This window comes from Mastigoproctus giganteus, chromosome 8, assembly GCF_048544385.1.
Source record: "Mastigoproctus giganteus isolate SK-2022 chromosome 8, ASM4854438v1, whole genome shotgun sequence".
Taxonomy (NCBI): domain Eukaryota; kingdom Metazoa; phylum Arthropoda; class Arachnida; order Uropygi; family Thelyphonidae; genus Mastigoproctus; species Mastigoproctus giganteus.
The window spans coordinates 134704338-134728905 of NC_143582.1; the positions used below are offsets into that span (position 1 = coordinate 134704338).

General features: G+C 36.5%; 1 protein-coding gene across 6 annotated transcripts in view; it reads right to left on the minus strand.

The window, feature by feature from the left end:
• Nucleotides 1-1942: 1942 nt before the first annotated feature.
• The window catches only part of LOC150081834 (uncharacterized), a 173329-nt gene continuing 150703 nt past the window's right edge, over nucleotides 1943-24568 (minus strand). For 3 of the 6 annotated variants that reach the window (XM_090378925.1, XM_090378923.1, XM_090378924.1), the window contains exon 9: nucleotides 1943-2885. In XM_090378925.1, coding sequence (XP_090235051.1) covers nucleotides 2789-2885 — 97 coding nt within the window. In that variant the 3' untranslated portion in view covers nucleotides 1943-2788. Of the gene's footprint in view, nucleotides 2886-17830; nucleotides 19950-24568 lie in introns of those variants that run through there. The other 3 variants (XR_016547254.1, XM_090378928.1, XM_090378927.1) reach the window with 3 other exon arrangements.

Consider the following 24568-nt stretch of genomic DNA (forward strand, 5'->3'; position numbering starts at 1 on the left):
GAGACCATGTATATTTGTAAAATGAATGAGAAAGTGTTTGGGAGGTTTGGAACTTTTCTCAAATAAGTCTCTTCTACTAGTTTGACTATTCACGATACAGTAAAGTAAAAGTAGAGGGGGAACAAGTTTTATGAAGTAGTGAAATTTTTGGATATCGCATATACACTGCAAGAATATACCAAGCTCCTTGACATGTGTACTCAACAATGTCTCCTGCATATGCACTACTTGGACTCCTTCCAGTCACTATTTGGGAGAGTACAGGCAATGAGATTGTGCATTAATTGATCCAGATGCTTTCCAGAGAGTTACAAGTATGTTCAGGCTGGTGGATTATCTAATGTCCAGTGTGAACACCATTTTAGCACTGTACCCTCGAAACGTAAGAAAGACTGCATCTCACCACAATGCCCATCATAACCTCAGAAGACATCAATCGTACTGCAAGATGGAAGAAACAGAGGTTGCTAGAGCTTTACTGTGGAGACTAAACATGGGTTTCACCAATTCAAGCCTCCAACAAGCAAAGTGGTGGTAATGCACTGGTGGATGAGTCATCTACCACATAGTGTTGCATAGTGATGCAGAGGGGCAGCATTCCTTTGTGTGAAGTGGACATCACACCTCAACCCCTGAACATTAGTCTACACCTGGGTGGTTGACTTCAGCTTATTAGGCTCAGTGTTCCAGAACTTTCACACTGAGGGGTACCCGGAGTTACTAACAGTCCTACAATTGTGAAAGGGCAAGCAAAGGATCTGGTTGTCACAAAATGACTGGATTTCATCAAAATTCGGTTCACTTAACTCAAGTATCATCTGAATATTGGTTTTTGACTTGCAGGTAGCAAACCCTAGTTTATCACACCCCCAGAGAATGTCTGTAACAAGCTTCAGGAACCACAGGAAATGATAATTTCCTGAAAGTTTGTTATCAGAAAGTTATCACACTCAAGAAAGTTTCTATAATTTGAAAAAAAAAAAAAACTATTTGTTATAAGCAGTACAAGTTTTTACTTCCCTTTTATGTACAATATGAAATGATCATGAAGTTTTTTTTTTGTATTTGACACCAGTTTTTCAGCAGTTTATAACTGGAACACCAATAAATAATTTTCTTTGTAGCTTTATGTGATTGAATACACATTGAAGAAGGTGCTATGACAATATACATTTCAAAAATCAACATTAGAGGTAGTGTGTGCACTTTATTGCATGCAACATGAGTTATTTTCTGTCCCTACATGAACTGTGAGGTTCTTCAATGAAATGTATATCTGTTTTTGCATATTACAAATGAAAAAAGTAACAGCAAATGTAGCCATGTTTTAAAAAGAAGTTCTTGTTTGTTTCTATTTACTAGTTATAAGAGGCTAACTGTTTGTTTAGTATCTACTGTCATGCGAACAATAAATATAATTCATTCCCTCCATCTTTCCTTTGGGATGGGTGAGAGTATGAATTGTAGGTAAAATATTTGCACCAATGACATTCGATAATTTGTTTTTTCTGTAAACTGCTTTATTTTTTCCCAAACAACAAAGAGTACAAAATTTTGCCAGGTGAAGTGTCAAAAATTAAGGGAAGGGGTAGGGAATACATAGTACTAGAAATTTCAAATTATGAAAAGTAAGATATATTTTGAAAATAACAAAGAAAAAGATCATTTTCAATTCAATAGGAAAAAAAAAACTAAAAATTTATTATAGTTAAAAAATAAACAGTCTAATAGCAGTTACATGAGTGTTTAATTAGGGGTGCAGCCCATGGAGGGTCAAAAGGGTAAATGAAAATTTTATATGGATTATACATTTTCATTTCACATACGCTGTTAGTTGCTATGGAATTTTAAACTCTATTTTAAATTCAGTGCATTTGAGTTTTTCATATGAAAAGCAAAAAAAAAAATTCTTATTTTCATTTTCTTGTTCAGTGTTATGGAATCAATACAAATGTTTTTCAAATGGTGGACAGTGAAAAAGACAAAATTTATAACAGAAAAAAATCTTATCTACAGTGGATGAATTTTATGAAATACATTATCATACATAGAAAAATTTAATTTACAACAAACAATCTTTTAAAGTTAAGTAAATGTGGGTACAAAAGGAAATGAAATTTCTCTTCATCTAGAACAGGGGCATCCAACCCTTTTTGGCTGTGGGCTCAAATTATGGTTTACTGGTAATTATGCATTTTTAAAAGGAGGACCTTAATTTTTAATATTTACTGTTTAATTTTTTAAATGGTAAATATTAAAAATTCTTATTATAATATAATTTTGTAATACATAATAATCAAATATGAAAATCTAGCATCATTATTACATGACACTAATAATATTCTTATTATATGGTTATAATAATACTGTGTCATATCGAGGGAAATACTAAAAACAGCTATCCTAAAAAAAAGTCAGTGTGAAACTATATTTTGTTACACACTAGCTTTAATCTTGGGGAGGGAGGAAGGGGGCATAATGCCTAATGGCTGCACAATATGAGGAAATGGGCCACACCCAGCCCACAGGCTGGAAACCCCTGATTTAGAACATGATCAGATAATTAAACCAAATATTGTAAAATTATCAGTATCATTAATCAAACTTATTAGAGCCATTATTATTACGAGAGAGCTAACAGGATATATTTAGCTATGTCTATTTCAGAAATCATGTCAGTGTTATTACAGTGGAATTATTTAATATTTATATACAAATTAAATTTAATGATCATATGCATAAATTAACAAGAGGTTAAATTCAATGACATCTTAGCGTAAAACAGGACTCATTCCGGAAGGTCAATTATCAATCCATCATCTTCATTAATACCTTCAGCAATATTGCTTGGGGATGAATCTACTACAGGGCCATCAACAATTTCACTGAAAAAATGAATAAAAGAAATATAATACAAAATATATAACTAAGAAAGTTATAAAAATATAGTAAAACTAATCAGAGTGAAACTAAAACCAGTTAGAATATTAAATTTAAAAATGTATTTTAAGTGGTTATTCAAAATGAATATAAAGTATTGACTACAGCCACAGCCTTAGACTTTCAAAAATTTCAATACAAAAGTGAAATGAGGGAAAGTATTGCACCCTATTTTAATTAAAATTACTGTATCTCAAATATTTTAAATTTAATAAAGAAATGAATGGGACTGAAAACAGCTATCCATTTTTACAATACAAGCATCATTTTAATGCCAAGTTAAAATAAAACAGAATTCAGAACATAAAAAATCACTTCCAAGTGCATAAATAAATAATTAATGTAGTAGTAGAAACAGCACATTCATACATACACCTTATGCTAACAACATTAAAAAATAGCTACATCACTGGTCATCAGAATGATCTTTCATGTTAGATGGTCACTATGAACTATGAGAGATAGAAGAGGGAACAAATCTATTTACAATGTTCATATTTAATAATAATAATAATAATAATAAAAAAATTCTTGCATACACTACAAAATGCTTCTATTTTAAATTGTTTACACTTCATCCAGAATGACAACACTTTGCCTCTGTGTCAGTGCAGACTGAAAGATGCTGAATGACAAGAGCTAATGCCAGATGTTTGTGTTGGAATTCTTTTGGGTGAAACACAATTTTTGTTTCCTGCTATTGATAGGATTCTTCTGTTTTCAATAATTTATTTTGTTAAGTTTACTCATTTATAGATGCAGCTGAGTTGGTGGACAACTAGTGAACAGAAATAGAGCTTTGCATAGCTGGAATTTTCATCTTTGTGTCATGCAAATTTTCAGTAATTTAACTGCATGCGTAAGTTTAAATAGGAGCTGAACTATTTTGTAGTGTGTATTGTTTCACTATCTATAAATCATGGATAAATTTATCCAGTAACAGAAAAGAAAACAATATCAGTGTTCAGAACAGTAGTTGCCTTCATGCTTATTTTGTACTGAAATGAGCTGATCAGAAGCTAATCTAGAGAGGAAAAAAACACCATTTTGAAGGCATGAAACACTCAAATATTGTCAAAACAAGTTGCCAATTCTGAGTTAACCAGAACAAAAAGTATACCTGATTGTACTTTTTGTTCGTTTATCATTCACCTCAACATAATGTACTTTTTGTACATCATGATATATCATAATGTACAAAAAGTACATAATGATAAAGCTTTCTGTAAATTTTGTGAGGCTTATGAACTAAAGTTCACAACATTTTCAACAATAGTTTGAAACTCTTTCTTGTGCAGTGGTTTTTGACAACTGGAAGGAATTTAATAAACAGAAAAAACCTAGCTGTCATAGAGAAATCTGAATCAAGATTGAATTCTGAATCTGAATTCCCATTGCACAAAGCAGATAGTACTGTTTCCTAGTACATGGTCTGATATGACAAAGAAAAAAATGGTCAAATTCAAGGTTGTACTCTTTAAATTTTTTTTTTTTATTTAGTGCTCTGTATTCAACAATTGGCCATAAGAGGACACAAAGACAATACAAGCAATTTTAGAATTATGTTAGATTTGGGAGTGGAAGTTTACTCAGAGCTGAGAATGTTTTTTGCAATATATAGTGTACTTTTCAAAAAAACATTTGGCCCATGCTTTTTTTGAAAGACACTAAATGGAACTTTCTTTATTGCTTAAAGATTAGTTTTTCGTAATTTTTGATTAAAATATAGTAATGTGGTTATTATTTGTGTTTCTCTGATTAAGTTAGTGAATTTGTTTGTTACTTGGCCTTTGAACTTTCTTATAAACTAAAGTCGATTTCTGCCACCATTGTTATGATATTGATATAGGCCAGCAGATCCCAAACTGTGCAGCACAGCAAACTCACAGGATATTTTAAATTTTTGAGGGAAACACAGCGGTACTCAACATCTGTCGGACACCGTGCGAACTACTAGTTTGAGGTAGTTCACAGTTTCAACATTACTTATTAAGTTGTTTGGACCTAACTACTTAATAAACGAAACTGTTAGGTATTTCTTTTGGCCTAGGGGCACCGTGAAAAAATTACTGAGACACTAAGAGAACCATGAACCGAGAAAGTTTGTTTGGGAACTTCTGATATAGGCAATACTTGGAGAGTTTTTACGTAGTCTTGTAGCAGTGTATCAGAAGTGTTTTTGTTAGAGCTTATAAACTATTATAGCAATACAAATGTTTTAATAACATAATTTTATCACTTAGTTTGTAATCTAGGATAATGTATTTTGTACTTCTGTCATAACAGTGTTATTCTTTTCAATCTCTTAGTTTTGCGAGTTGTTTTTAAATTAGTTAGACTAAAATAATGCCTCACACTAGAGGAGAAAAGCAACGGCTCAAAGTGGAAGGAATGAAAGAAAGTTCTCCAATGAATCAAAGATTATGTTAGGTGTTTTACTGATGCCCTCTTTGTGAAGCTAGCAGAACATGATACAGCTATGCCATTGTCTGTTCGTTGCAAAGAGCATGAGAAGATTAAGTGCCAATTTGGTGTTCTGATGGGATTACATGAGGGCTTGAAGAATAGGGCTGATGCCCCTCAAAGGATTAAAAGAGAGGGGGCTCATCAAGCACTTAGCTGCCCAGTCCAACAACTTGAGCCCATGTCCCAGCATCAACAACACAATGACATCCTCTGAAGTAGAGATGTTGTTGTTGTTATTTTTGATTTTTAGGAGCATTAGCAACTAAGGTCATATTGCTCTGGGGATATGCGGTGGTCATTCCCTGACCTTTCCGCATCTTCCGTATTTGGTGGTCACGGGCTCGAACCCCGGTCTAATCAAGAAACATGTGCTACGCACTGCTGCTCCTGCCCACCTGGCTACGGAGGTGCCGAAGTAGAGCTCCTTGGTCCCAAAAGAAGCAGCTAGAGATGATGACTTGATTGTCAGGGAAACAGGAAATATAGGATTTAGGACTGCAAACAGGATGGCTGAAATAGAACAAGACGCATCTGCCAAAAGCAAAAGTTGAAGAAATTGCAGAGCTGATATTGTTTAAGAGTACAAAAGGCAATACTGTTATACAAGTTGGTACTAATGATATTAAGGGTAGAAGATCTGAGGATCTAATTAACGTGTATAGAGCAACATTGAGGAAAAGTTGTGCATTAGGATTGAAATTAAACGCATCTGCCATTCTGCCCAAACACCACGGTAGGGTACATAATAGAGCCTAGTAAATCAGTTAAGCCCAGGAGAAGGCTCACAGGATAGAATTTTTCTCAGCATGGTTTGGGCTCATTAACAGGAGAAACTGTTTCTGGGATGCACCTAAATAGAAGGGGGTGCAAGAATATTTGCTGATGTTATTGAGGCAGTGTTACATGGGTTGGAAAACTGTTAGCCTGGGAGGGGAGGATACACAGACTACTAGATTAACAGTAACCACAGGCAGAGGTGAAAGTAATTCTTACACTGCTTCGATTAGAACATGCAGCAACCTGGAAAACAAGGAGTCAGGGATTTCAAGACCTGCTGGAAGACATTATGAAACAAACAAATACACTCCTGCCAAAAAGTTTGGAATCAGGTTTCATTTTTTCTTAATTTTCAAAGTTTTTTTTTTATTATTATTAAAATTGGATCAACTTGTTTACTAATTTTTATTAAAATATTTTCTATTATGTATAAAAATTAAAAAACAAATAATATTAAAGAAATTTCTAGAATATCTGAGAATATTCTAGAAAGCTATTCAACTCCTGAATGTGGTAGAATATTGTAGATGATTCTAGAATGTGGGAGTATTGTTTCAATATTACAGAAGATTGTAGATGATTCTGCAATAATATAAATTGAGGAGTAACAGCTGAACATAATTAAACCGAACACCCATCATTCGAAAAGAGTGTTTGGTATCAGTTTCGTGTGTTTTGTGATAAACATGGCAAGAAAATTTTTTTTTTTTTTTTTGGTAGTTGTTGGCGCATCGGCTTCTGTGGCCATAATGCATCTCCCAAGGTTTTTGCAGTACTTTGATCCAAGCCCTAGGCGGGAATCGAACCCGCGACCTTTGGGTTGCCAGGCAGGCACTTTACCCACCTGGCTAGCCTGGCCGGCTATGGCAAGAAATAAGAAATTCAGTGATGAAAAAGAAACGAATACTATTATAACTCTGTATAAAGAAAGTTATTCCACGAGAAGTGTTAGCAAAAAAATCTAGGTGTTTCATTTAAAGAGTACAAGCTACATGTGACAATTCAAGGAGACCGACAATTTAAAGGACAAATTCACGATCAGGATGATCACGCATAACAACAGAAGTACAGGATAAGACCATAACACTGATTTCTAAACCCAATCGATGACTTACTGTACCTGAACTATGAGCTGCTGAGTTCAATAGGAACTGAGAAACTCCCATGTCTACATACATCCACTGTGAAACTTTGTCTTGAACAAATGGTCATGTAGTGGTTTGAAAACTCATATTAAAACCAGAAAATTGAAAGGAACGGTTGGTTTGGGCTAAGAGCCATCAACATTGGTCACTGATTGACTGGAAAAACATACTGTGGTTAGATGGATCCAAGCATATATACGAGACCAACTAAACAAAATATGGTGCCAAATTGTTTAGTGCCTACAGTCAAGCATGGTGGTAGTTCAATCACGATATGGGGTTGCTTCTGAGTTTTTGGAGTAGATGACAACATCATCATCATTGTAAGAATTTTAAGAAAAGAAGGCCATAAAAACATACTTAAACAAAACGCAATATCCTCTGAACTTTAATTTTGTGGAAGAAATTTTATATCACAACAAGACATTGATCTGAAGCACAGGTCTAAGCTGCGCAGAGACTTTCTAGCAACTAAACAATAGGAGGGGATATTGCAAATTATGGCATGGCCACCCCAATTGCCTAACTTAAACCTGACAGAGCTTTTATGATATCATCTAGACTGTCAAGTCCATGAAGTATGCCCATTTTCATAAATTTTATGGGAACCTTTCAGATCGCTTGGAATAACGTTAGTCAAGACACTAGTCACACATGAAGAAGTCTGTAGGGAAGTGGAGGCCAGAAGTTTATCAAACTCTAGCAGGAACTAAATGATTTTTTAAGAGCTGAGAGCAAAGTGGAGGAGAAATTGTTGAAGTTAAACATAAGAAAGGCACTAGGGGGATGGGATCTAACCAGTTATATTAAAGGAGGCAGCAAAGGAAGTAAGCAAACCCTTAGCCATAATTATGAAAGCTTCCTTGGACTCAAGGAAGATCCCCATGGACTGGAGATGTGCAAATGTGTCCCCAATTCACAAAGGGGGGGGGGGGTCAAAAGGTGGCATGAGTAATTATAGACCTGTTAGTTTAACTTCTGTTCTGGGAAAAATAATGGAGTCACTGGTTAAAGAAGCACTGCAAGATCATCTAGACAAGACAGCATTTATAGTTCAGATACAGTATGGGTTTGTTAAGGGGAAGTCTTGCCTCACAAATTTGATTGGATAATATGATGTGGTCATAAAGGAACTGGATGCAAAAAAATAATTTTGATATCGTGTACTTGGATTTTAGGAAAGCTTTTTATACCGTTGCGTGTGGAAGACAACTGTACAAACTGGAGTAGTAGGGCATTAAGGGCAAGTTGCTGCTATGGATAAACAAATAGTTGAGTGGGAGAAGACAAAGTGGTAATCAGTGGACACTGCTCTTCATGGACTAATGTTATTAGTGAAGCTCTCCAGGGTTCAGTGTTGGGCCCACTGTTGTTTTTTGTATTTATCAATGATATTGATGGAGTACAATGTGTACAGACAGAAAAGGATGGGGGGGTAGAAGATGGTATGTTCCAAAATCTAAGGCAGTGCATTCAGTGCAATGTTGAGTCAATGTATGATGTAATCACCGAGAAAACAAAAATTAGAGATGAGAGAAAGAATGTTATTGGCCAACTGATTACAATGAGTATAATGAACAATTGTACAGACATATAGAGTGAGCCAATAATTCAGAAGTCTCATAATGGGGAACTTTAACTTTCCAGATATTGACTGGGCCCAGTCAGTTGGTTACTCACACTGTAGAAAGACTTTTGTGGATTTACTGGATGACTGTTTCCTGCATCAGAATGACAGAGGGGTGACAAGAGTAAGTAATGCTCTAGATCTGGTTACCACCATGAGCCTTCCTGCATTAAGAAAGTGCAGATAAAAGACCCACTAGGTGGCAGTGATCACAATATATTAATGTGGAATTTACTTAAAGATGCAACTACTGTCAAGAGCAAAGGGAAAGGCAGTTGCTTTCATTAAGGTGACTATAATAATCTGGACAGTTTTCAAATTCTATAGAGTGGGACCACCTAATGAAGCCATCAACAGCAAATTCAAAATGGGAAGCATTCGGGGATGTAATCATAGAAGCTACTACTAAGAGATACTGTTCAAAGCTTAGAACTAAATGGATGTCAGATGAATTGATGAGACATGTGTGCCTAAGAAGAAAATGTATGGGATGCATATAAATTACCAGGTGACACAGATGCCTACAGTAGATATAAATTATTTTGCAATCGAATCACAAAGGAAGTTAGGCAAGCCAAGAGAAAAGCAGCAAAGACTTCTTTACTTATGTAAGCTCTAGAAGGAAGGGGGCTGAATCACATTGGTCCACTTGATGCCAATGGTTTAACTGTTGATGATCCTGCTCAGGTTGCTGACAGGCTGAATAGGTATTTTGCATCTACATTTGCACATGAGGAGTTCTTTAGGGAGGGGGATGGGATCTATCCAATTATATTAAGGGAGGCAGCAAAGGAGATAAACAAACCCTTAGCCATAATTCAAGGGTTAAGTCTCAGACAACATTAAAAACAAAATCATTTTGTAGAAAACGTTTTTGTAATTAACCAAGAAAAGGTCATTTGACATTTTCTTGGTTTACCGGAAATGTGCTTATAGCCCAAGCTAACTTGTAAACTACTAGAGAAATACATTTCTATAACATGATATGCATTGTTATTTGTATACAGTTAAACTAAAGTTGTCTCGAAACAAAAATGCAATTTTGTAGTTAACATTGGCTGACACCAAGCCCTCGAATTATGAGAGCATCTTAGGATACAGGGGAGGTTCCCACTGACTGGAGATGTTTGCAAATGCATCCCCAATTCACAAAGGGTAACATGAGTAATTACAGACCTCTTAACTTCTGTTCCAGGGAAAATAATGGAGTCACTGGTTAAAGAAGCAATGCATGTCCATGAAGACCGGAGTGCAGTTATGCTTCAGTCACAGCATGAGTTTAAGGGGAGATCTTGTCTGACCAATCTAATTAGATACTACTATAATACAGTGACAAAGGAGCTGGATGCAAAAAATGATTTTGATATCATATAGTCAGGTCTCCATATTCGTGGGGGTTATGTGGTAACACTTCCCGCAAAAATGTGAAATTCGCAAAAATCTGCACTCTCGCCTAAATAGCTCCATATGTTTTCGCAACCGCTTACGCAACCATTTACAATTAACAGAAAAACGTTTAAATGTGTTTAAAAGGTTTTAATCGTGTTTTACAATAATGAGTAACATTTTAGATGCATGTTTCAAAAATACTGTATAAAAATTTTATTACATAGTTTAAAAAAAGGCATGCACCGGGTATTCACTACAGGATTCAGTACTCCTCAGTAATAGGGGTCTCAGAGGCTGGAGAAGAAGCAGGGTTGGCCGATGTCGAGACTTCTGCCTTGAATCCCAGGCCTTCTTCTCTTTGACAGCTATATAGGTGTGCTGAGGCATCTTCCAGAATAATTCCGTTTCTTTGGCATTGGAAAACCTGTTAGGTTTATGTCCCTTCTCCTCAATGAGTTTCTTGAGTTGTGCAGCATAGGCCTTAATAGCCTCATGATCAGCTGAAGCAGATTCACCCACAATCTTTACATTACGGAGTGAATAACGCCTCTTGAATTTCTGCAATCAGCCTTTGCTGGCAATGAAAGTGATTTCTGTGGTGCTCCTAGAACAGAGAGTTAAATCTGTTGTAAAGAACGAGGGCCTTAGTGTTCAGAGGCAGTTGTTTTTCTTGTGCTGCTGGTCTTCAATCCAAATGAACAGTAAATAAGCCACATATTTAGCAGTAAGAATTCCACCATTTCACACTGCCCTCTGGTCTTAGTTTCTTGTTTTTTTGTGAGCCCTTCTCGACATTTATCTAGAATCTGCACTTTCTCATTCAAACTCATCATTTTCTTGGCCCTTTTAGGCTTTTGTCCATCACCCCATGGGTATTCACAAAATCACAGTAATATTTTAAGCAGAAGTAGCCTAATGCAGACACACACACACACAAAGGTCACAAGTTGTCCTACTCAGATGTTGTTCACTGGGTGAATGCAGCAAGCAGCAGCCAAATTTTAGTATGATAAATTTCGTGACCGATGACTGTACTAGGAAAGTTTTCAGGAAAGCTTTTGATTCTGTTGCACATAAAAACTGCTGTTCAAATTGGAGCAGTATGGTATTAAGGGCAAGTTACTACTATGAATAAAGGGCTGGTTGAGTGGGAGAAGACAGAGAGTGGTTATCAATGGACACTGTTCTTCGTGAACTAATGTTATTCATGGAGTCCCCCAGGGTTCAGTGCTGAGCCATTGTTGTTTTCTGTATTTGTTAATGATAATTGATGAAGGTATATTAGGCTTAATGTCTAAGTTTGCAGATGATACAAATGTTGGCTGCGTGGTTACTGACAGTAATGAAGGTATGCTGCTGCAACAAGATCTAGAAAACTTAGGCAGATGGGCTCAGAAATGTAATTGAAGTTTAACATTGACAAATGCAAGGTACTGCATATGGGGAGCAGTAACCTCAGAGTAATGTATCAACTGTGTGATAGTACACTGAGGGTAGTGGCAAATTAAAAGGACCTGGTGCAGATATGAAGTTCTCTGAGCATTAGCATTTAGTAGAGGCATATGATGCAAGAAAGCAAGCTTATTCAGCATCAGCCAAAAAAAAAAAAAAAAAAAAAAAACACAACCACTACTCCCATTTTACCCCTCCGTTCGTTCGAAATACCTGTCCAGCTGAGCCTTAAATTTGTTTAGGCTATCAACTTCAACAACAAGTGATGGAAGTCTATTCCACAAACCAACTGCCCGCTGGCTAAAGGCAAATTTCCATACATCTATCCGACATCCGTCCTTCCTCAATTTGAATTTATGCCCTCTCAGGTGATTATTCTGAGCAAGAGGAAGAATCCCATCGGCATTGAGCATGCTCAAGCCATTCAAAGCCTTATACACCTCTATCAGATCACCTCGCCGATGCCTAGTCTCCAGACTCTGTAATTTGCAAAACTTAAGCCTTTCTTCGTAAGAGCAACCCTTTGTTCCATTCACTAATCTTGTTGCCCTTCTCTGTACTCGTTCCAGCAGCTCTACATCCTTCTTGAAATGAGGCCTCCAGACCTGTATACAGTACTCAAGGTGTGGTCTGACCAATGCCTTATACAAGGGAATAATCACATCCCTATCCCTGCTAGAAAAATTCCTGTATATCATTGACAAGACACCATGAGCTACTCTTGCAGCTCGTCTGCACTGCTCAGAGAACTTGATATCTGCCTGCACAATTACCCCCAGGTCCTTTTCATTCTCGACCACTGTCAGCGTAGTACCACAGAGTTGATACGTTGCTCTGGGGTTACTGTTTCCCATATATAGTACTTTACATTTGTCAATGTTAAACTTCATTTGCCACCTCTCAGCCCATCTGCTCAACCTTTCCAGATCCTGTTGCAGCAGCATAGCATCAGTAGTGTCCTTAACAACCCTGCCAACCTTTGTATCGTCTGCAAACTTGGACATTAAGCTTGATATACCATCATCAATATCATTTATAAATACAGAAAACAACAATGGACCCAACACTGAACCCTGAGGAACTCCACTAATAACATTAGTCCACGATGAGCAGTGTCCATTGATTACCACTCTCTGTCTTCTGCCACTCAACCATCCCTTTATCCATAGCAACAATCTGTCCCCAATGCCACACTGCTCCAATTTGTGCAGCAGTCTTCCATGCACAACAGTATCAAAAGCCTTTCTAAGATCCAAATATATAATATCAAAGTTATTCCCTGCATCCAGTTCTTTTGTGACTACATCATAGTATCCAATCAAATTGGTCAGACAAGACCTGCCCTTAACAAAACCATGCTGTGTCTGAGCTATAACTGAATTCTTGTCTAGATGATCCTGCAGTGCTTCTTTAACCAGTGCCTCCATTAATTTTCCTGGAACCGAAGTTAAACTAACAGGTCTATAATTATTTGTGTCAGCCTTTGATCCTCCTTTGTGAATTGGGGTTACATTTGCACATCTACAGTCTATGGGTACCTCCCCCGAGTCCAAAGAAGCTCTCAATAATTATGGCTAGGGGTTTGCTTACTTCCTTTGCTGCCTCCTTTAATATAACTGGATAGATCCCACCCACCCCGGGTGCCTTTTTTATGTTTATCCTGAACAATTTCTCCTCCACTTTCCTCTCAGTTATTAGAAAATCATCTAGCTCAGTATAGTTAGATGTCAGGACAGCTCATGGGGTTTTGTCAATGATATACAGGAATATTGCTAGCAAGGGCAAGGAGGTGATTAATCCATTGTATAAGGTCAGGCCACATTATGAGTATTGCATACAGGTCTGGAGGCCTGATTTTAGGAAGGATGTAGAGTTACTGGAATGGGTAAATGTGGGCAAAGAGATTGGTGAGGGGAACAAGGGGGTTTACCAAATAAAGCTTCAATTCTGTAAATTGCAGCATCTGGAAACTAGGCACTGCAAGGTAATCTGATGAAGGTGTTTAAGGCTTTGAATGGCTTGAGCAAACTCAATGTGCTGATAGGATTCTTCCTGTTTCTCAGACTATGCACATGGGGTGAGGCATATATTTAAATTGAGGAAGGATGGTTGCAGAACAGATGTGAGTAGTTTGAATAAGTTCAAGGAAGAACTAGACAAACTACTGGAAGAGATGGAGAGGTGAAATGGAATTTTTTTTTTTTTTTTTTTTGGCTGATACTAAGCTTGCTTTCTTGCATTATTTACCACTATTAATACTAATAATAATGTGCTGGTTGCTATAAAACTAAATAAATATTTTCTACCCACATTCACATGCAAAAGAAAAAAGTTTTTAGAGATGGGAACACCAAAAGTACTCCTAGTTATATCTTGGAGTTAGATGACTATGATAACTGAGAAGGAAGTGGAGAAGAGATTGTTAAAGCTTGAAGTAAACAAAGAGCCTTTGGCTGATAGAATCTATCCAATTACATTAAAAGCAGCAGCAAAAGAGGTAACTAAACATTTAGCCATGATTATGAGAGTATTCTTGAATTCATGGGAGGTCACTATAGATTGGAGATGTGCAACACACTCTTTTTTTCTTTCTCTCTCTCTCTCTGCTATTAACAAAAAGGATCCCAAAGCACAATGTAAGCAATCAGAAACACATAATTTTACCCTCTGTTCCAGTGAAAATAATAGAGTTAGTGGTTAAAGAAGTATTGCAGTATTTTCATGACAGGAATGGAGTTATAGGGAAATCATGAATTTCTTAAGGGGGAAATTTGTCTGACTACTCTGATTAGCTACCATAAAACAAAGGAACCAGATGTAAAAAATAATTTTGACATCATATTCTTGGATTTTATTAAAGCTTTTGATAACTTTTTCACATGAAAGACCACAGTAAAATTGAAGCAGTGTGGCATTAGGGAGGAAAAGTTACTGCTATAGATAAAGGGATGGTTAAGTGGCAGAAGACAGAGGTAGTTATAAATGGGCACTCCTTTTTTTTGGATTAATGTTACTAGTAGAATTCTTGAAGGTTTGTTGCTGGTCCCCATACCATTTTCAGTATTTATTAACAATATTAAATCCCCATATCATTTTCAGTATTTATTAACAATATTGATGAAGGCATATCAAGTTTAAGTGGCAGGGTGGTTAATGACAAGAATCAAGGCATAATATTACAAAAAGACTTAGAAAAATTAGACTTGATTGGTTGTGGAAATTTAAGTTTAACACTGAAAAATGTAGCAGCAATCCCAGAATAATATATCAATTAAATAGTAAGTATTTTCATTTTCCACACACTCAACGTGGAAAATGAAAGTGATCTAGGGGTAACTACAGTCTGAGAAGTTTTCTGAGCAGTGTAGATAGACTGCTAGGGCAGCCCATAGGGATTTTGGGAATGATATGGCAGGAATTTTGCCAGCAGAAACAAGGAGGTTATTATTGCATTGTATAAGACAATGGTTAGGACAAATTCTAAATATTGCATAAAGATGCAGAAAGCCTAATTTTAGGAAGGATGTGAATCTGTTGGAATGGGTGGAGAGGACAGCAATGAGACTGATGATGGCAACAAAAGGATGTTGTGTGTGTGTGCAGTCATTCCCCACAGATCAGAAAAGCACTGCTCCACCAATATTTCAATTCCTTGTCATCTTATATCTTTTTTACTATGGAGTTAGAGGTAGATCATGCTCTTCTGTTTCTAGATGTCTTAGTTTTGACATATGGGTTCTCATTTGGTGGCCTCAGTATATAGAAAACAAATGTGCCAAGGACAGTTCACCAATTAAAAGTGCTATGCATATGTCCCAGGACACATGCATAGCACAGCATGAGCATTATTTAGTTGAGCATGGTCCCACTGTGATTACGCTGCCAATAGGAATGCTGAGATTTCTAAGGTCAGGATGGATTTGTCTAGGTGTGGATATTCCCCCCCAAACCCTCATGTTTTGGATAGATTTCAATTACATGGGAATAATTCTGTTTCCCATTTGGATTGCAATAGTGAGTTTATTACCACTGCTTATATTCCTCACTATCCGGGCATATCTGCACATCTTGTTAGGGTGTTGCAATGCTGCCATATTGGTTGTGAGCAGCTCCCTGGCAGGAAGTTGCAATCAATGGTTCCAGAGTTAAATTTGACATTCCCTTACTGCTAAATGCCGATCCTGTTAATTGGATCACATGCCCAGATTGTAGGGCGTATTATAGTGGCAAGTCTGATTGGAAGCTTTGCAATTGCATCTCAGAGTACAGGGGCTATTCATCAGGCAACTTTGCCCCCTCTGCTGTTGCTGAGCATTACTGGTGTGAGCAGCATGTTAATTGTAACCCACATTCCAGTGATGAAATTTTGGACTGCACATATGATTCTCATCATCACTCCTGGTTGGAAACACTCCACATAGCTGTAGAGGGTTCCAAAATTAATTGCATTGGTGGAACCCACATACACCCTATTATGGAAGTGGTTATTTTATGACACAATGAAAGACAGCAAGCTTATAACTTGGCAAATATACGTTGGCCTACTTCTGCAAAGCCTGATGGCTGATGTTTTGTTCCCCCCTTTTTTTAACCATTCATGAACTGTGCTGGTTTGTTGTAACACATGTGTATATTTTGTACGCCTGCAGAATATAATGATGGTCATACTATCCTTCTAAGTTGATAAAGGAGTACATTTGCTCTGAAAGCTTCTTAATGTATATTTTGTTTTTGTTCTTATTGCTTTTAGTACATACTTTTATCACTTTTAGCACACATCTGTCTATATTTTATTACTATTCTTAATAAGTTTCCATATATTGTACAGGTAGTTCTTGACTTTACGAGTTAATTCATTCCTAGTGTGCGCTTGTAAAGCGGGAATTTATTTCCCATAGACGTAATGTTAAAAACAATGAAATTTGACCATAATAATGTTAAGTAAAAGTTAACGAAATGACAGTTTATGCTTAAACAATGATTTACTTATCCAAAGAAATGAAAACATGGCCCTTAAAATCAAGCGAATTATAATAATAAAGGAATCATTTATGTCATACAAATGTTAAAGAATGTTTGTTTTTCTTTATCATCGACTAAATGCACACTCAATGGTTATCACTCATTGTTGGAAACACAAGGAGTTGTCTTCTTCTTCAAAAATGCTTCAAGAGTCGTTAGTTTCCAAGACAGTCTTCTCTTTATAAATTTCATGACAGAATACATAAGCATTGTTTAAATCTGTATCACGTTACTCGAAAATCGGAACTGCTTTTTCTGTGTTGAAAAGCTTCATTAAGCCCCTTGAAAGTGAACGAACGAACAGGAATTTCAGCTGTTAAATCTTTTTCCTTGGCTTCTTCACATTTTGCCATTTCAAGGAGGTCTTCATTTGTGAGCTCTGTACCATGTGCTTGAAGCAGATCGGTAACATATTTTGTGGAACCCTCAAGCTGGAATTGGTTAGCAATATTAACAACCACTTCTGTTTCATTTTGTTTGTTATTTGGGGTTTTTTTTTTTTTTTTTTTAGGAGCATTAGCAACTAAGGCCGTATTGCTCCGGGACATGCGGTGGTCATTCCCTGACCTTTCCGCATCCTCCGTTTCATTTTGTACGATCTCTGCTGTATTGTATACAATACAGTACTACTACAGCAGGAAATATTGTATACAATACAGTACACAGTAGCAGTGTAATGTATACCTATGCCTGTGGTTTTAAATGTTGTATTTATGAACGTTTAGTATTTATTTATTGCAAATTAATGTTCATATTTTCGATTTTGTTGATACTTGAAAAAAAAAAAAAAAGAACTCATAAACCCGGGAACTCGTAAAGTGAAAACTGCCTTTACTTTATTTTTATCGTATTTTTAATAAAGTTTTATTTTATACTTTTATGTTCTGTCAGTAGTGACAAGGTTTGTTTCAGGTATTTTTCTTGTATGGTAGGGACCTCTTTGGTTGGTATTATATACATGCATTGAGACTAGCAGGACACACACACACAGACTAGCCTATGTGTGTGTGTGTGTGTGGTTGATCAAAATAACTCTCTAAGCTGACTGGCAGTATAGATAAATAATAGGGAGGCTCTCTGTAGAGTATGCACTGTACTGAGTCAGCTATGGAATTCCAATGGTTGTTAATCCTGTCTGTCTTAGTTTTGCCCACTGTGATCAAAGGTTCTGAGAGCAAAGCAAACTTTTCATAGAAAGTACATTATAGAAACATTTTTGAGCTTGTAGTGATCATATTAATGTCAGAGGTTGTGTACATTCGGCTTCTCATTCTGAGTTGAAAAACTTTTAATCTTGATTTAGTTGTTCAAAGAAAACACTCCTGCTAAAAGCGCTGGAGTCAACTGGAGTGCCAGGTGAGATAAAAATGTGTTCCTGTACTGTATTCACCAAGGATGTTAGGTTCATGTATACCTCTAATTTTGGTACTGTAGCCATTCCTTGTGCTTCTTCAATTTGGTGTTTCTTCACTAAGATTCTTGGAGATAATGCATGCACTGGCTGCAGATGAGTTGACAAAATGGATAGTTCATTGACTATTAAGGAGAGGACCCCCCCCCTTCCCCAGGAGTTGATAGGACTAAGAGGATTTGACAAAGTCAAATTCCAGCTGTGCTGCATGAATGAGTGATAGGTGTCCAGGGGAGAGGTGATATTGGGGTTGCTAAGGCACATGAGAGAATATGGATGTATACCCATTCTGGGTAGACATCCAAAGATTCGTGGTGTGGAAAATGACTGTGGGATTCTGGTCTGCAGAAAACTGTTTGGAGATGGTTTACCTTAATTGGTGCCAGAAGATTGTGCATGCTGGAGCTGATGATGTGACCATTTAGATAAGTTGGGGATCTCAAAGGATTTGCATGTAAGGGAATCCTGATTACTTGGACCTGTTAAGCAACACAAAAATGTATTCTTGGGTGGGCTTGGGCCTACCTCTGTTACTTGCTGTAGGAATGCTGGTGCAGATGGAGTTAATCAATCCTTCAAGCCTATCCTGAATGACCTAGTTAATTTTTAATTTTATAAGGATCATGAGAGTTGCTGCATTTTCTCCAATGGTGTACAACTGTTTTATGGTACATATCAAAGGGCAAAATGGGTTCCCATGGAGGCAGGCAGCTTACAGTGGTATAGTTTGCATTTCTTGGTCAGTTTTAAAGACTGGGCAGTGATGACCAACCTGGGCCAGGATTTCATCTTCAGGTTTTACTTGGGTCAGAAGTCACGAAGGACTGCAATTTCTGATTGGGCTCAGGAATAAAAGGTGATCTTTGAGGCAAAGAGGAAGGCAGTGGAGAGCACTTATCAGCTGTGGGATGGCCTGCTGCAGTGCTTGATTTTGCAAAAACAATATTGATTGACTACTTTAAAAACTTTTCACTTACTTTTCACCTAGACAATTTAGGCAGCTATTACCATCAGGATGGATTGTAGCAGGGTCTCCAGATACTGGGGATGTATTTTCCATATGTTAGGGTTTTTCCACAGGTTTTAGGCAGTTATTACCATCAGGAAGGGTTGTAGCAGTGTCTCCAGATACTGGGGATGTATTTTCCATAGGTTAGGGTTTTCCCACATGTTTCTTGCCTTGCAGAAAGGTCGTTCAGAATGCTTGTTCCAAACAATATGTGGGAGGATTTTTTTTTTTTTTTTAGTCTCAAAAGGCCACTGCACTGCAAATAGAAGGTCTGGCTGCACTTTAAAACTAATAACTTCTTGAGCTACAGTATAGCAGAGGATGCATTTTTCTGGAGATCTTGGTGCCAAATGAAGTAAAAGCAGTGCAGCTGCTGGCATACATTTTGGCTATAAATAAACCTTCTCGTGATTTAGAAGTACTGATAGTAGGTTAAGATATGCAACTTAGCACACAAAAAGTACGAGAAATTCCACAGTGATGTAACATGCCCATAGTGCTAACTTGTAACTCTTAGGAACAGCCTTTCATAATCTCACTTTCAACACTACTGAAAGCACTGAACAGTTTAGCTAGATATTGATGGGCAAGACAAAATGTCCATAGTCAGCAATAAGTGTGCAGCTAATAACAAAATGACAAATTACTTATCTGATATCAAATGGACACTTTTAGACTGACGGCGACTACACGTTTGGCAATACCAAGGCCCTATAGAAAATAGGGGGTTGGGGAAAAACAATAATTATGCTAATAAGAAATATGAAAAAAAAAAAAAAAAAAACAGTAAACTTCATTAACCAAGTATACAACAAAAAAACAATGATAGGGTTGACAACACAGCAAGAAAAACAAGGTGATGGAATCTCTCTCTCTCTCACCTCCCCAGAACTTATTGAACATTTAGAGGGAAAATAAATGTTAATTTACAATACTGTATAACAAACATGGTAATTTCAAAGCTTTACAAAAACAAGTGTAAAAGGCATCTAGGAAAAAATGTAAACTTTAATCAGAAATATGAAAACCTTCAGAGAAGAGGTTACATGTCTTTGCATAACACTATATATCAGGGGTCACCAACTAATGAACTAGTCTGCATTCAGACTGCCAATGATTTTTCATGAACTGCGAGGTGATCTGGACTTAAATTTTAATAATTTGTGCACAAAACAATTATTTAAGTTTTTTTATTTTTGTAAGTTCCATTAACTTGATGTATATTTAAAAAATCAATTGTGTTATACTGACTGCATCTTTATTTGTGTTCTCTAATCAAAGGAAATAAAAAATATATGTTAACAATATTTATTTGACATTTTATGCCAAAAAGAGTGTGGACTGTGACAAATCACATTTTAACTAATACAAACATGAGTTACATATTTTCTAAGACGCAACACGAAGAAAATTATTGGTAACCCCTGGTATATATGGTACTAGTGAGTATCATGAGGGTGGAACGTAAACAAATCAGCTCTCTCTGCACAACACACTAGCAAGGTGGATTTATTGAGAGTGCAGTGGCATGGGGGTCCCTAAGGTTGAGTGTGTGTGTGGAGGGGGGAATAACATAATTACTGTTGGTCCAGAGGGCCTCTAAAAATACATATGTATCAGGGTCCTTAATAACTTAAACCAAGCACAGCCCCTACATCTCTGCCTATGTAATATACAGGAAGTAGGAGCAGTAAGCCCTCTCACTAGGAGCCTTTGCTACTGAAAATTTATATTAATGACCTATCTCTGAAGTTTAAGGATTCTTCCATCCATTTATTACCATATGCACATACACATTAAACTACTGACAAATGTTTCCTTTCATGTGAAACATGATTGACTTATTCAAGCTGTTTAAATACTGGTAACTGGTTCACAAGAAAATCTAATGCTCATTATTTCCAAATTCAATATTAATAATAATAAAATTGAAATTCTATAATTATGAAAAAAATAATAAGCAAATATATCAAGAATCCATCCACAAGGACTAATGAGTCATTTTTGCTTCCAATGCAGCTTTCACATCACATTTAATAGAAATTGCCAAATATGCTTATAGAAACCTAGGAGTCATTTATAGATGTTCACTACTGTTTAAAAATCTGCTCATATTTCATCATTTATATGTAACTCTGGTTACATATATATGATGTAACCAGAGTTACATATTTAAGAGCATGTATCTAAAATCTGGTAAACAGGATGTATCTTTTAGAATATGCATCTCCAATCTGGTTAACTGAACATATCATGGCAGGTCCTGACCTGCCAAGACATTCATTGGAACAGATTCAACAAAAAGCAGTAAGAATCTTACTGCATTTGAATTCAATGAAAACCCCACCACAGAAAATATCATTTCATTTAACTTATAAAGAAATGGATTATCCCAGGAAGTGAGCTACCAAATTGTTAAAAGGGGGTTGCAAGGTTTTCAGCTAAGTGTCATCATCCCAAAAAAAAGCACAAAAAAACTGGACTGTCTTAAGACAGTCCAGTTTTTTTTTTTTTTTTTTTTTTTTTTTTAAACAAGGGACTCGATCTGTAAAAATTTCATAAGGGACTTAATGCAGCCCACCCCCTCCCCATGCAAGTCCTTTTTAGCACACCCCTGGATTATATAATCATCATGTATTGATGAAAATTAGGTTTTTGATAAGCTAATAAATGAACAAACAAAACATTCAAATATCATTGTTCTAACTAAATATTTCTGTGCACATAATCTCTTCCTAATAAACTAGTGAAACTAGAAAACTTAGTCCCCTTTTAAGTTTCCTGGACATATAATTATACTAAACCTGGATACAATTCTAAATCGTACAATTTTTTAAAAGGGGGTTAAATCAACATATGATTTTAACTATTCAGATGCATTACAACTAAAAACTGTGTGCAAAATACAATCGGGCCTCTCTTTAACGAAATTCCATATAGCGAATTTTTCTATGTAGCGAACTTTTTTGATTTCCCCGTGGCCATTACGTTGAAAATAGTTTCCATATAACGAAGAAAATCTCCATATAATAAACTGATTTCGAAAGACTGGAGTATGCATTGTTTGCACCTCTGGCCTTTAGCCAATAGAGCTGATGCTGTAGGAAGCACAAATTAAGAGCTAAAGGGATTAATTTCACAAATTAAGAGCAAAAACATTTTACAATTTAGTGGTGCCCTGCAGGAGGAAACTGGCCAACCAGGGCATGGAATAGAGAAAGATGGAAGGTTTTGGGAGAGGCCTTTGCACAGCAGTGGGTCAGCAATGGCTAAAAAGAAGAAATAAAACTTATACACTACTGTACCGAGAAGTCACACTGGTCAACTGCTATCTATGTATCCACAGCCATTGGCAAAGATTAAGGCATATTCCCGACGTGGACATTGGGTCTGATCAACCTGTTTTCAACTGTAAGCACTCTATTAGAGAATTAGGAGAGAGTGATTTTTCTTTATCCTGGAAATTCACCTGTTGTTTCGAAGAAATGAATCATCCACACTTTTACTAAATTTAACTCGTCCCTGTTTACATGGTAGGTACAAGTGGTCCCTAAATCAATTTTGTTTTAGCTGCTGTGCAAATAACCTCACAGTGTCTAAGAGGGAAATCTTTGAGTGTAGTGTCAAAAAGTGGGAGTGCTTAATAATGTAGATCAGAGCGTTAAAAAAAGAAAGAAATCGCTTTAAAATTTGGTATTCCTGCCAGCGTGTTAACCATTCTGAAAAACTGTTTCGGTATTCAAACTGTTTGAGGAAATGGGACCCAGTCAGAAGCGTGCAAAATTATGCCTGTATGAAGATGTAGATGAAGCAGTTCTTAAATGGATAAAGTTGATTTGAAACCAAAATGTGCCGATATCAGGGCCATTAATTAATAAAAGAAAGGGCTACGGTATATGCATCTTTTCTAGGGCATAAAACATTCCAAGCCAGTTCTGGTTGGCTCAACAAATTGAAAGAGTGCCATGGCTTACTCGTAAAAGTTATTTCTGATGAACGTGGAGTTACAATCGAAGAAGACTATACCCATTGGAAAGAAACAGTTTTGAAAAAAAATTTTGAACTAATTTTAAATTTCGATAGAAAGACAATGAAAGAAATCAGAAAAATCACGTAGTTGATTGTCGACAACTGCCCTGCCCACCTTCACTCAGTATCAAAACTTACACGCGTGAAGCTTGTTTTCTTCCCTCCGAATACCTCATCTAAACTGCAGCCAATGGGCCAAGGATTTGAAAATGCACTACCGAAAGCACATACTGAAAAAAATTATACTGAGAACAGAAACCAACCAACCTATAGATTCTGTTATATATTTGCTGATGTGCATATCAAAGTTTGCAAAAGTGTGGAGTCAAGATGTGATGGAAACAACAATTAAGAATTGTTTCGCAAAAGTAGGTTTTGCTAAAACGCCAATTAACAGTGATGAGAGGGATGAACTACTACAAGACATTGAGCAATCTTGGGACTAACCCCAAGCGATAGGTTTGATCAGTGGAGAAATTGTTCTTGACGAATTTTTAGGAGTTGATAATGATGTCAGAGTAGCTGAATATCCGAGTGACTCCAACATTTTGGAGTGTATTTAAAGAACTAGTTGGATGAAAATGAGGACAACAAAGGAAATGAGAGCAATAGCAATATTAAACCTTCCAAACAAGAAATGTTGGCAACATTTGAAACTTTACGTCGAGGCCGTCTGTGGGAAGAAAATATAACAGAAAATATATATATTAAAGTTTAAACAAATGCAAACATTTTTATAAACGGTGCATATTCCAGTGTACAACAAAAAATAACCAAATATTTTGTGATGTAATTCTTAAGTGCACTAATATATTGTACGCATCATGTAAGTAGCCATTTCTTAATATGTATGCATTAATAAATTCTATCTATGTTTGACTTTATACGACAGATCATCACCTGGTCATTCCCATTTTCCAAAGTAGGACTTGGGTATCAACTTTCAAATTCCTCTCTCTTATAGCTGATATTGCACCCTCCTTCCATGATTTTCTAGGGCATCCTCGTCTTCTCTTCCCTTGTCCACTCATATAAAATTTTAGGCCATCTCTCTTCATTCACGTGTAAACGTTCAAACCATATCAGCCTTCTATTTTCAATTTGCTCTATAATATCTTCATCTGTGTGCACCCACCTTCTAATTTCCACCCTCTTTCAGTGTCCACACCTCACATCCATAGCAAAGTGCCGATTCCACTAACAACTGTCCGATATGTTTTTTTTGTTCTAAGGGCGATATTGTTGTCCCACCTGATAATATTAAGAACACAAAGAATTTTTCCTACTTTGGTGAATTCATA